Genomic DNA, 14194 nt, shown 5'->3' on the forward strand with positions numbered 1-14194 from the left:
GAGGGGAGACTGAGGCCCCTGAGGGGACTGCGCTGAGGGAGAAACCGGGGAGGAACACGGGGGTGAAAAGCGAAGCCTCGTCCCGGGGGCTTTCTTATTTCGATACCCGTCGGGCTATTTCTGGCCGCCTGGCTGGCTGCCAGCTGAGCCCGTAATTTGCGTGTGCGCGTGTGTCCCCAAAAAAAAGGAAAAAGAGCAACGGCGGAGGGCCGCGGAGGTCTCCCGCAGCCGACAGGGCTCGAGGGGAGCCCCGCAGACCCCACACCGCGTCCCCCAACCCGTCGTCGGGCGGAACAGGGAGGGAGGGCAGCGGCACCCCGGGGCCCCCCTACGCCGCCCGGCTCTTACCTGCCACCGGGGAGGGCTTGCGCAGCACCAGCCACCTACTCTTCCACTGCAACGAGAGGCGAAAAGGACAGGGTTAGGCAGGGCCGGAGGAGGGGAGAGCGGGCTCGCTCCCCCGCCGGCGGGACGCGGGGGGCGTCGGTCGGGGCCCCCCGTCCCGAAGGGGCGCCGCGAGCGGGGAACCTTTTTTCCATCTCTCAACTTGACGTGACCCTCCACCACCGCGGAATCCGTCATCTTCAGTCATGATTCCGGACAGCTGCGCCCGGCTGGCTGCTCCCTCCCCGCGCTCCGGCCGAGGGGTCACTTTCAAAATAGCTTCGGGAGGTCCCCGCACGGGCACACGGAGCGCGGCGGGCGGGCGAGCGGCCAGCGCCGCCCGGCCCTCCCCGGCGCCCCCCGCCCCAGCGGGCTGAGGGGAAAAGGGGCAAAAGGGGTCCCGGGGAGCTCCCCGCTGGTGCTTTATCAAACTATTTTATCGTGTTGTGCGCTTGTGGCGTGGTTTTGTTTTGGTTTGGTGTTTTTTTTTTTTTTTTTAATTATTATTATTTATTTTATTTTATTTTCTTCAGGGTTTCAGCACCGCAGCGCGGCAGCCCCGCTCCGCCCGCCCCCTCCGATCCCCTCCAGCCACGACCCCAGGCCGCCGCCGCCCCCCCGTGCCGCGGATCCGCTCCGAGCTTTGCAGCTGACCGCGCGGCCAGCCCCATGCCCGGCACGGCCGAGGGCCCGCAGGAAAACCCGGACCGGATTTTGGCCGCCCCCCTGTACAACGGAGCGGGGCCTGGCGCTGACACATCCCTGGCCTCGCAGCATCCCTGTAGCGCCCCAATTCTGCTTCCAAAAAGTGCAATTACCACTCCCCTTGGCTCCCAGAAGACATACAGCCAACCACCCCGGATAAAAATACTCTTTTTTTTTTTTTTTTTTTCCCCTTTGCAATGCAACTGTCACGAGATAACAGCCCACTTATACCAAACCCAGAGCTGCTACAATTAATAGAATAAGATGTGTTAATGATGTCCTTAGATTTATTTCAACGAGCGATGGACTAATTAGAGTCCATTATTCTAAAAATACTCCTACTGCATCTTATTTGATGGTAATTAGTCCTTCAGCTATTTTTTTAAACGGCACCACAGCACATTTTTCTTTCAATAGCATAATAGAAGGGTTTTTTAGATGTTTGCAGTTATTTCTTCTCTCTGAATCGGTCAGTTTGCATGGAATAACATATAATTTAATAAAACCATCTTTAAGCATGCTTCATAATGAATTAGGGATGTGTTCGTTCAACTGGTTTTGCATTCCAATTCAATTTCAAGCTAAACGTTAGAGGAAAAATTATCAGAAAAACTTCCTCTAGTAAATTTTAGCCATATTTCAACCTAAGTGATAAGCATTTATGTAGAGGAGGAGAAACTGGGGGAAAGTTTCCATGGGGAAATGCTCAACAGAAAGGCCAGTGGCAGAAATTGCTGGAGTACCCATAGGAATATGACCGATGTTCTCAGGGGTGTGACAGGTCAGGCACGGACCTCTTGCTAAACTGAAGTATTTGCTTGCCACCCAGGCTGGTGCTCACCACCCCTAGTCGGAGGTTGTGGATTTAGTGCAGGGCTAGTCACCATACAGCAGAACCTCAAATCAGGAAATTTAGTTCCACCAGATTATGCAGTGACAACAAAAAAGCAGGCTGCTTTGAAAACCAAAAATTCAATTTTAGTGAATTTGAAGTATGACAATTGACTGAAGATTTATCATTTAGACCTTTAAGGGCAGAAAAGAGAGAGTTCCACTTATGAACATTCAATATATTTTTTAAAAATGCATATATTTTTTATGTTACTGTCGCTTCATAGTGGTAATAATCATGCATTTTTGAAAACAGAATTTAAAAGCTCTATACAAATTGCCAGAAACACCAGTGTAACACCTTTCCTGACAAATAGCCACCCTTTTTACAGCAAGAGAAGACTGAGAGAATATGTATAACACACATCCAGCAGTTTAAATCATGCCCAGTGTGGATGGATATTAATTTCAACATGAAAGTGAAGTCACAGAACAGATATGGATGTTCAGAATGGCATAAGCTTTGTGTTGAAACCTGTTCCAAATGAATCACTTCCAAAGAAGAGTAAATAGTTCCTTCGTGCTCATTTAGTACTTGTCTTTCATCAGCAGGTACAGTTAGTCTTGTTAAACAGTCACATTCGTTTCACAGTGTTAAGCAAGCCAGACTTGTACTGTAAATGGCCAGGAAGGCAAACCCAGACAACAATAGCCTTCAGATTGTTTTGGAATCAAGAGCTAAAGACTTTGATCTTAGCATTCGCAGTATTTATAGCTGAAAATCTTACCTAAGTTTTGTGACTCAAGTTTCTTCACTCTTACATCTGTCTACTGGAAATTTTGCGCGACACTTACATAAACTGGGAGCACCACCAGCTGGAAATGATTCTTATGCAGAGCTTTTCAGATGCCTTCTGGCACAGAGAAGTGTTATTTCTTTTTTCTACCAGCTCTCAACCTGTTGAACAACCTACACAGTGATTCAAAGATTTAATTGTAACTATATACACAACAGACTAAGTCCAAGAAACAGAGGGTAAATATTTTTATTTAATAGTTTATATCACTTATCCAAATTAGCATTGTTTTTATCTTTGTAGTTACTTTAAATCAGCTTTTAGTTATTTTTCCTTTCAAAGTTTGTTCTAGCTGCAGAAATCATTCACTAAGAAGCCCATGAAGACACCACCAGTAAACACACATATGAGTACCCAAGCACCAGTTTACATTTCTATATTGTAAAGAATACAGCTTTTTTTGAACATTTAAGAGAATTTTAAAATGTTTGCTATCAGAGAAGAAAAACATTTACATCAATACTCCAAAACTTATATATCTGACATGGCTAAAGATGTCTGTATTAAGAAAGTTGTAATTTTCTGTTCTTCTTTATGAGATTCAACTGTTTTATACTCAATCATTTCCTGCCTCGTTGCTAACACAGCTGGCTATACAGGCCCTAACCACTTGTATATTGTAATAATTTATTTAATTGTTCTTATAATAATTCCATAGACCATGTCAGCAGCACATGGACTTTATGATTATCACCAGCCTCCCAAGGAAAATACCAAGCAGCTCCCACATCCAGGCAGTTTAAAACTCTGCTAACAACCCTCCTGAATTATCTGAACAGTTAAATAACTTGTTAGTACAAAACCTAAGACATCTCCAAAACATTGTCAAATTTAAGAAATATTTAGTCATTTATCACCCAAGGAGAAGTATTTCTACTGCTATCCTCAGGGTGAGGAGCAGCTGATGGTCTGCAAAAGGCCCTAATGTTTTGGTCTGCAATCAGGTGCACTGACTTTCAACATTTTTCAGCAAAAAACTTGTGCTTTCAGCAGGTGTTCCATTAAACTTTGCTGGAAAATTGCACAGCAAACTCAGCAGAGCTCTGAAGCATGTTCCTGATGTCTATGTCAGCAGAACACAGAAATGTGCTTACATATTTTGTTGAATCAAAATCTAAATCCTCTGTTTTCTGCCCAGAGCTGGTTTCCCGTAGCTAGCTGAGGAGCCACTTCACCTGTATTGCTCTGCTGGTTTCTCTCAACCTGCACTTAAAGAAATCACTTCTGAAGGAAAGGGAATTTATTTTTTGATGCTCCTCCTTTTTATTTTGTTAAAACATCTGAGAATACAGAGACAACATTGTTACAGATTGGTTGGAGGAATGACAGCTCCACCAGAAACTTCCAAATAACTCTTTCCACCTAATCCACCAAGCAGATAAACAGTTGTAGATTTCGGTACACTCTGTCTTGACATGTTTGTTTTATTACGCTAATAAAGACAGTCTTATATGTTGAGCTATCCATGGCCCTAAAATTGCAGCTCAAAGTTGCTGGTATCAGAGGGATTAGGTCTGTTTTAGGTGGTCTGTTTGGAATTTCTAAGAATTACCAGGAGAGTTTTCATAATACAATGAAATATTTATGCCACTTTAATGAAACCAAAAGATTCCAGGACCACGCTTGAAATGTTATCACATTTAAAATGTTCAACTAGTTTTTCGGGGGGATATTTTCTCATTAATCCAGTTCACATAGTTTGTCACTCGTGTATACACTCCAGGTTTGTTGACTCTGCCACAGCCATCTCCCCAGCTGATAACTCCGTAAAGGTAAGAGATTTCATTTTTCTCGCAGGCCAAAGGTCCACCAGAATCTCCCTGTGTTAAAAGTAAGGAAAGAGTAAATAATTTGACAGAAAAGAGTTGGAAAAAAAGATTATTTTGGGAAAGTTCCAAACTGAAAGCATTTGCATGTGAGATTTAGTTTTAAAAAATTAATATGGAAGCATTTGTCTGCTGAAATTTTATTGTAGAAAACTTTTTTTAAAAATCATACCTCTTATATAATGGCTTTTTTAAATTTCACATTAAAAAGAAATATCAAAATGTCATATTTTGTTTGAAAGATTTTCTGAAATTCTGCTGGATTCAGACATCTACTGAAGAGCATGATTAATTGGGGTCCCCTTCAGTAGGAGTGAGCAAGTTTTTAAGCTTTATACTGCATTGCATTATAGGCTCTGCACAGATTACATAGCCCATAGAAGGTCTGGAGAGTTTCTTAAAACAGTTTATTATAGCCATCAGAGATCGTTGCACACATACACATAATTTTCCATACGACTGCACAATGCTATAATTTTGTGGTGTACACCCAGTTTTGTATCTATTGAATTTAATGCTACTGAGCATTACCTTGTCATTAAAGCCATAAACTGAAAATAAGGCCAAACTAATGTCTGATGACACACTACAGCAAGGATGAATTGGGAACACTTCTACTTATTTAAAACCTTGCAGATATTCAGGGAAGGGGGTGCTTTTATTATTATTGTTCCTCTGAGAGTGACTTCCTACAGAAATGGAAACGTTTGAAATGAAACAAAAATGCATGACTGGTAAAAGGAGCCACATCTCAGATATCTGGAGCTAAGGATAAATCATTTTTTCCTGTTTAAAAAGAAAATCCTTGAGATTTGCTTTCTAAACAGGAATGCTTTTGAGACCAAAGTAAGTAGGAAAATTGTATTGCCTTCCTATTAGGAGATTTCTTTGATAAATCAGGGACATCTATCTGAGATTAATTTACTTCTCAGAAACTTGCATGTGTCTCCACAACTTAGCTCATTGATTGCAATTTCAGTACCCGTGCACTGATTTAAAAAAAATATAAAGTTTCCAAGAAAATAGCAGAACACACTGTCTACTTGACATTTCTTGGTCTTTAAATATTTTTATACATTACAGATGGTTTATAGATAATTTCATAAGAATATGTTAAGAAAATTCAGAGGTCAGCTACATTTGTTGTGATATTAAGAGGTCTAAACTGTTTTTCCTTAGACCACACTACAAGTTGTCCAACAGGGAAAAAATGAATTGTTGATTCACTAATAATGATGTCATGATTAAAAAAAACCTCTCATCTCTCACCACAACAATTCTGAAACCTTTTTCAGAGCCAAAGTGTGTCATAATTCAAAAGGAGACACGAAGTAGTACAGATTTGAGGTCCTTCCATGAAGGATGGAAGTCATGAAACAGTTTCCAATGGATAGATATCCTACACCATTAAAGCCCTTCCACTCTAATAACCTCAGGACATACCTCCTCCAAACTTCACCACTGCTCCCACCTCTTACCCAAGTATCCTTGTTTCATTCAAGCAAGAGGGCTGGGGATTTGGCTTGCCAGTGCATACCTGCCAGCATACCTGCCAACACAGTGCCATCCCTCAGACAGGAGCTGAAGGACCTCCTCTCCAGTGTATAACTACTAGCTTTTATGAAGGTAGGAGGAATATAGAACTTGACATTGAACAGGTTAAAAAATGTGGGAGCAAACAGTGCAGTCACATAAATATCTTTTCTTTAGGAACTTTTCTTTTCTTTTTTTTTTTTTTTTAGGAACCTTTCTTTTCTTTAGGAACACTGTAATGTCAAAAGCAAGCACTGTAACACTGCAACATTTCTTCCAATAATATACATTTATATTCTTCACTTGGAGGTGACTCACAACATTACCTGACAAGCATCAGATTTGCTGTCAAAGTAGCCAGCACAGAACATATTTTCACTTATTTCTGTTCCATAAATTTCAGGGCTTCTGCACTTCTCCTCAGAAATAATTGGAATCAGTGTTTCTTGCAGGACATCCGAGTAACCAGAAATATCTTTAAAAAATTCCCAAACAGGGAAAAAAAAAAAAAGTATTTTTTATAAAATGTGAAGAGCATAACATGGAATCACAATGCAAGATACAATGTATAAACACATTTAACACATCTCAGTTGTGAACCTCTTTAAAAGATAATAATTATTCTAGTGATCAGATTACTTTCTGCTTCTACAGTCAGGTTCCCTGCCCTTTAAAACAGCAGTATTTCAAGTTCAGACATTGACCCACTTTGGGTTCTCTCATTTCTTAGAGACATGGGAACATTTCCCCAGCGCTCCTCTTTCCAGGTGTAATATTAAATCATAAATTATCCAAGGATCCATTACCTCTTTTTGCCTTTAAATTGCACAGTTAGATCAGGATGACATTTGCTCATTCTGTCTTTTACCAAAATGAGGCAGCCAGCTCTCTCATCCTTCTCATCTATCTGCATAGGTCTCTGCTATCTCCACATCAAGGCAACATGGCCAAGATTTATGATCCTGAAATTCCTTATCTCAAAGGATGGGAGAGAAGCAGTATTTCCTTCTGCTCACCTTTCTTAAATTATATTTAAGCATTTCTTAGCCTAAAGTCCCTCAGGCCCTCTCTAGTAGATGTTTCCTAAGTTTTCTGCCTGGTGAAGGTAAAGACCTCCTCCATCATAGACTAGTAAGTTGGCTGTGTTTGCTTTGCAGTCTTTGATATCTACCTTGAGAAACCAGGAGTCGGATTCACTTGACAGTTGGTGGCCCCTACAGCTAAACTGCTTGCTCCAAGCTCCCCTCGTTGTCCATGGAGGTCTAGCTAGAGAACAATTTATCCTAAATAGATACAAATATTTGGTCATGGGAATCATGTTCCAAATTCCAGGGACTACAAAGGAAGTTCAGGATGACTATTTTCAGATGTAAATGCTGTAAATATCCAAAGGCCAGTAAAATGAATCCCAAAATAAGTCCCTTGGAAAATATTTTACAAAACCGTCAGCTGTGTAGCACATCCTTGAGCATTATATTTAGTTATCACCAGGGTTTTCCACAGGTACCAACTTTGTCATTTCACTCACTCTCGTGCCTGTGTCCCCATCCAGAAATCTGACATTTGAACTGTTCGGGGAAAATGGTGTCACTGTCCGGCAGGCAGATGGGCTGAACAAACTGAGACTTGACGGCACAACGCTGGCCATTCTTCTTCAGCTTAATCAAAGCTGCAGAACAGAAAATACACCAGGAATAAAGTGACTGTTCCCTTTTTTTAATGGGATTGGCAGCAATGGGTCTCAGATAAAACTTTAATTATCCCCTAAGCCTCTCTTAATTAAGATATTTCAATCAAAGACAGACACACTCATCTCAACAGCACCTGATTTCACACTAAATTGAAGGCTGAAATATTCAGCTACTCCCCTTGTGGGAATATTTATTTTATGCTGCACTCACTGAGCAGATTTTGCTTCACTGCCTTTGTAGAGAAGAGGGAAGATAGAAAATACACATGCTCCTCCCACCCCGAAGTTAAATAACAGTGACATATCCACAACTTTCAGCTGAAATAAGTGGGATGTGCAAGTGCTCGCTGCTTCTGCAAGTCTGGCCACCTGCCTCATTCCAATTTGATTAAAAAAAAATAATTACTGCGAGAGCCAGTGTATTTCATGTTCCTTGTTATCACTGAGTTCAGCAAAATTCAAGTTCTCAAAAATCAAGGAAAAGAAAATCAAGCTATTTCAAAACCAAGCTTCTGAAAGCTATCAAGAGTTACACAGCCCACACAACCTTTAGTCTCCCCCCATGAGGCTGAAAACAGTGTAAATATGGAGCTGTGCAGCATCATGAACTCAGGAGTGAACAGAGATGTCAAAAGTAGCAGAAACTTCACTTCCCCTGTAGCAAACCTCCTGTGTTTAGCAGTAGGGCAAGCGAGGGGATGTTGTGTTTGGTGTAACACGGGCGGTGTGCTGGGTTTGGGCACACCACTCAAAGAGGACAGAGCTGAGGTCCTGTGGTTTCACCTATTTAAACTTCCTATCATGGCTTTCAGAACCTGCAGATTTTCTGAGCACAGCTGTGTGGAAAGCAAGAGATCCCACTGAATAATCTTATTTCTATTCTGACTACATCTCTGGCTTTGGTGGAATGTGTAAGCAGTATCTCATGGGTCGAGGAACCCACACAAACCACTCCAACACTCAGCAGCTTGCTCTTCCTCACCTGCCTCCTCTCCCCCTCCAACTCTGCCTGTTTCTGAATCCCCCATACTTCCCAATACTTCCCAACAAACACTTATGCTTGCTTCCTTCTGAAACGCAGTTTCAGCACCAAATAAATCTTCTGCTGCATCAGGAGAAAAAAAAAAAAATCACTGACAGGGCAGAATGTGCCCACACATCTTTGCCCCCAGTTTCTGCCTGCTTGTTTGTTTGCTTGCAGCGGGGCATGTCTTAGGAACTCCATCTTCAGCCAACCCTAAATTTGGACACTGTGCATGTGAGTCATGCCAAATTTCAGAGCAATCTAAAGAGTCAGGAGATCCCAAAGTGCAAACTGTGATTTCTACCAAGATATTTCAGAGCAGAACAATACCCCAAATGAAGTTAATTTCTTGGTATGCTCTGACAGAGTTCCCACCAATGCAGGACCTGAATGGTTTTTGCTACATAGTGAAAAATGTTCACCATCTGGGAGCAAAAAAGCCAGTACATTCCCGATCTAAGATATCCCTAGTGCCAGACTATTAAACAGTTTCATAGACAAAGTGCTCATACAGCTTGATACCACAGGGAGACATGCCAGCTTCCATAACAGCAGATCAGAAAATAAGAAGCAAGTTTCTCTTCTATTGTCATTCTGGCTAATACTATAAGGTCAGGCAGAAGGGCATTTAACTTTTGACTGATAAGACAGATGATTTTTAAATCCATCTCCTTATTGTAAAAAATGATTCTTAGTAACAGATTTTTCAGAGCAGATGGGGCTATTATATTCATCTAGTCAGATGCTCTATACAATACAGACAATAAAATTTTACCAAGCAATTCCTGCTTCAAGCCCACAGTTTTGGGTTTGGTTGAAAAAAAATGCCTAATCGCATCAAGACTTGAAGCGATGATGAATCTGCCATACCTCTAGGTAAATTGCTCCAAAGGGTAATTATCATAATTATTTAAAATTTGCAATTTATTTCTCATCTGAATTTGTCTAGCTTTCAGTTGCTGTTATAACTCTGGTAGAACTAAGAACCCTCTGTTCTCAGAAGCCTCTCCTAACATCTGTGATCCTTCCACTATGAAGGCAGCTTTCAACAGATCAGCTAAGGCTGAAACTAAGTCAGCTAAACAGGAAATAAAACTGTAAGAACAAAAATACTCACCAATATCGTGTTCAGTAGGGCTGAACACAGAATACTGAGGATGCAAGATGTATTTCTCTATTTCAAATGTTTGTGTTACGTCAGTTGTTCTATTAAATATATGCTGACCCAGAACTACTGTAATAGTGGATTTTAGAGGACTGTAGTACAAAAGAGAGAACAAGCAATTCTGTGATTAGAAGGACAAATAAAAACCTATTTCCAATGGCTGTGTGCACCATGAACTGTTAATACATGTAAACTGAGGTCCCCACCACACCCATTATTTACCCTCTCATTATGCCTTGATCTGTCACCCAGGCTTCTTACCTACAGTGGGCCAGGAAAAAGATTACTAATGTTATAGGGAGTCCCGTGCTGTGTGGGTCCTGATTAACCTCATTAAAGGCTGTTGCTCTTTGACAGAAGGAAAAGACAAGCCACATGCACTGCTGCCCAGCTGTTGTCTGGCTACAAGCATCTTCAGAGGCTGTAAGCACTTCTTGTTATATGAACTTAACTGGGTCAACCTTGACCAGACTCTGCCAATGAGTAACAAAATAATTGAGGAAGAAATGAGACACCAAAGGACAAGTCAGTGGTGGATATCTCATTTCTCTGGGTGACTAAACTCTTAAAAATATTATAGGTATAGATCAAGATTTTAGAGATGCCTGACAACTCAGGACATCTGACATCTGACAAACTGACAACTCAGTAGCATCTGGGCAGCTTCCACCTAATAACTATCACCACTTCTGTTCTGAGATTAGACTAATCCATGTTTAATCTGTTGTCTAGAATCAAAAGCGTTCTTCTGGTAGAGGAAGGTTTAAAAGCAGACTGATCTAATAGGAAAAAACACACTCAGAATATAGGTTTTGTAATTCACACCATCTTACTGATTGTTTACCACAGTCCTCTCACATCCAGTGTCCTGTGTCAGAGAACCAATAAGAACCAGTACAAAAGTTGTGAAAAACGGGAAAATTGTGAAAAATCAGCAAGAGTTTGGAAAGACAATAAATTCTCTAGCTTTGAAAGCGATTGAACTCAAATTACTCTCTTGCTTTAAAAGCAGTTTAATTTGCACATTCATAAATCTACAATGAATTTAGCCAGTATCTTCAACATGGGGAACTCAGATATTTTGTTATCCAGTGCAGAAATGGAAAATATCTGTCGTGCATCATACACAGATCCAGAGTGGTCAACATCATTCCAAAGTTTCCCTAGTTATAATTCTGTGCATCACCAGCAACTGTCAGATATAAAAGCACTGCAGATTCTCCTCCAGTACTGAACACAAAGCAGCCATCAACAACTAGGGGAGAGAGATTCTGACTAACTGCAGTGCAGAGAGCAGGCAGCTACCCTGCAATAATTACTATGAGTATGGTTAATGAAGCTCAAAATCTGGGGTTTGTTTTGTTGTGCATTTTTTCTTTTTTGTTTGTTTGTTTTGTTTGTTGTTGTTTGTTTTGTTTTGTTTTCATCTAGAAAACAAGAAAATGATGAAAAATGCTTCAATCAATATGTAAGGCCAGGATTTTCTCAGTGTTCTTGCAGTAGTATACCGATACCTTTGAAAATCAGATTTGGGGCACGTAAAACAGAGTGGAAGTTTGCTTCCCAGGACAGTATTTAGAAAAGATTTTAAAAGCACTAAATGGTTGCACTGTGATTTAAAGGTGATTCATTCAGGAATAGAAATAAAAAGTGAGAGGCCACAGAAAAGGGAAAAAAAAAAAAAAAAGAAAAAATCTATCTAGCTGCATAAGTATCTATTGTCGCCTAGTGGAAAACAGTTGAAATTGTGGCTAACTTAGAGGTACTAAACATACGGAAGAGTGCAAATTACAATGCAGCAATTATGGAAAATCTGTATGTACCAAACCACCAGCTGGAAGTGGGTGGAAATGTCCTGAATAGCTGCCAAAGTTAGTAGCTATTTCACAACATTTGAAAAACAAACGCGTTGTGGATCGAGCTCCAAATGCTTCAGTACAGCATTCACAATGGTATTATTAGCTCTACAAGCTATCAGTGTATGTATTCTGGCATGAGGTTTTCTGTTTCTCTTGGCTTCTTTACTATGCAAAGGAACAATGGGTATGAAATGATGTAATATTTTTACCATCAATGTGATCAAACCAAAATCAGGAAAATCAGCATTTGTAGAAAATTAAATATTTAGAATAAAGTAAGACCATCCTATAGTCAATATTTTCCCCGGTGCTCTGCAGCTGGAGGGGAACAAAAAAAAAAAAAAAAAAAAAAAAAAAAAAAAAAAAAAAAAAAAGGAAAGAATAGAAAAGAAAAGAAAAAGGGAAAAAAAATACACAACCAATTCATCCTTCAAGGAAATATGCTTCAAAAATTTAACAGCAGTTCAGTTCTTCCCTTTGGATTTTTGTAAAGCTCAGCCTACTCTATTTGTGTCAAACAACAGTAATTTATTGCCTCTAATAAATCATTACTTGGCTGTTTCAGCCTTTTTGAACAAAACACAATAATGAGCGTAGTCATCTCTGTTACACCTCAAAGCAGGCATAAACTTGCAAAAAGGTAACTGAGAAGAGAAACACTCCTATCCCCCTGCAGATGCCTGAATGTGCAAGCTCTATTCCATGTCCTCCTGTCCTTACACTCAGCACTACCTTGTTACTTAAGTCAGGTCATTTAGCATTTTTGACACTCTGTAACGAACCAGATATGGGCCTGTGGGACAACAGGACTCCACGCTATTTGTTAGCTTAACTGCACTCAAATTGCCAGCAACTCCCTGTGAAATATTTGCCTTTCGTAATCTCATTTTCTTTCTCACTTGTTTCAGTGCAAGTTTGTCATGATTCACAAGCACACAGTGACAATGAGGAGAAGACCTACTGTCACACTAATGGCACGTGAGTTTACCTGTTAGCAAAGCAGTGTGCTGCTGACACAACCCAGCATGTCTGAATAAGGGTTCCACCACAGAAGCTCTCTCCAATATATATAGCTGCTGTCCAGGGATGAGATCCAGGCAAAGATGAAGAACCCCCAATAATCCTAGGTCTCACAAAACTTCTTTTTTTGTGTCTTCTTCCACATGGTCTTCTGGCAACTGCAAAAGTATCAATCTGGTCTGGAACTGGTGGCTTCCTTTCCCTGCTTTCTAATATATAAAGGGAAATGGCATCAGACTATAAATCTTGTGATTTCTAAGGACTAGAACTTTTACAGGAGTTTAATTATCATTAAATGTTCACATGCAAATAAAGCTCATTCAGTTCCTCGGGAGAGCTGCAAGACTGAATGTTATGCCCATTCCCAACAGTCTGGCTACACACATACTAGCGTAAATTAACTGTGCCTTAAAGAATTCCTGGACACTGTTTCATTTACCAGTACAGATATAACCTTTAGTGATGGAGGAGGCCCAACACAATGCATAATACATCACATCATCGTGTTCAGATTCTGGAGCTTTGCCATCGCCATTCCAACAGCAAGGACTAGTATGTTTGTATTAATGTCGTCAATCAAATGTATTGGAACCATAAATGGAGAATAAAAGAACCACTTTATAAATTGACTTCAGATTAAATCTCTGTTCTAAAGGTCAGCTTGAACATTAGCAAGAATTTGATAGAGCTTTAATATTAACAACTGTTTAATTTAGAGGAGAAACAGAATTTTTAGTTTTCAGAATTAAATACTGTGTCATATGTCTTCTATTTGCTCATAGAGGCTCATTCACCTCTCTGAGCCTACTTCACATTTGTAACAAAGCATCATTTATTTCTGATGTCTTGCATGTTCTAGCAGAAATTCTGTTCATATCAGGATGACTGCAGTGGAAAGCAGTAGTGTGACACTGCTTATATACACTATTGTAGGGCAAAAATCACAGATTGTATCACAACTCCAAAAAAAATGCAAAATAAACTTGTTTTCATTGGATTTACTGCAAACAGTAAAATATTCTACACTCCTTGGAACAGTAGGACATTCAAAATTATATAATGAAAGCTTGTTCTAGTATCAATAACCCTTTCTTCATTAATTCATGACATGGATTTTAAGAGAACTTCTACATACCACAAGATGGAATTTTACAATAATCCCAAGACAAACTGTTGTCCTTCATGATGTAACACCATGGCTTCTCATCTTCATCTGGATTTCTAATTAATTATGGGGAGAAAAAATTGCAAGAATTAACCACAGTGTTGTTCCAAGCTGCCTGGACGTTTTCTGCATTTT

At 40.2% G+C, this 14194-nt stretch overlaps 2 protein-coding genes across 3 annotated transcripts in view; both read right to left on the reverse strand.

Annotated features, from left to right (window-relative positions):
- Positions 1-805, reverse strand: part of DOK7 (docking protein 7) — a 64900-nt gene extending 64095 nt beyond the window's left edge. Inside the window, exons 1-2 of one of the 2 annotated variants that reach the window (XM_082760023.1) lie at positions 529-805; positions 349-394 (exon numbers count right to left, since the gene is read on the reverse strand). In XM_082760023.1, coding sequence (XP_082616149.1) covers positions 349-394; positions 529-582 — 100 coding nt within the window. In that variant the 5' untranslated portion in view covers positions 583-805. The remainder of the gene's footprint in view (positions 1-348; positions 395-528) is intronic. The other variant, XM_082760024.1, reaches the window with a different exon arrangement.
- Positions 806-2968: 2163 nt separating this feature from the next.
- The window catches only part of HGFAC (HGF activator), a 42718-nt gene continuing 31492 nt past the window's right edge, over positions 2969-14194 (reverse strand). Inside the window, exons 9-14 of the mRNA XM_082759629.1 lie at positions 14030-14115; positions 12863-13103; positions 9968-10107; positions 7665-7805; positions 6463-6611; positions 2969-4597 (exon numbers count right to left, since the gene is read on the reverse strand). Of these exons, the coding sequence (XP_082615755.1) occupies positions 4427-4597; positions 6463-6611; positions 7665-7805; positions 9968-10107; positions 12863-13103; positions 14030-14115 (928 nt within the window). The 3' untranslated portion in view covers positions 2969-4426. The remainder of the gene's footprint in view (positions 4598-6462; positions 6612-7664; positions 7806-9967; positions 10108-12862; positions 13104-14029; positions 14116-14194) is intronic.

The sequence above is a fragment of the Aythya marila genome (genome assembly GCF_965140915.1).
Source record: "Aythya marila genome assembly, chromosome: 4".
Lineage (NCBI taxonomy): Eukaryota > Metazoa > Chordata > Aves > Anseriformes > Anatidae > Aythya > Aythya marila.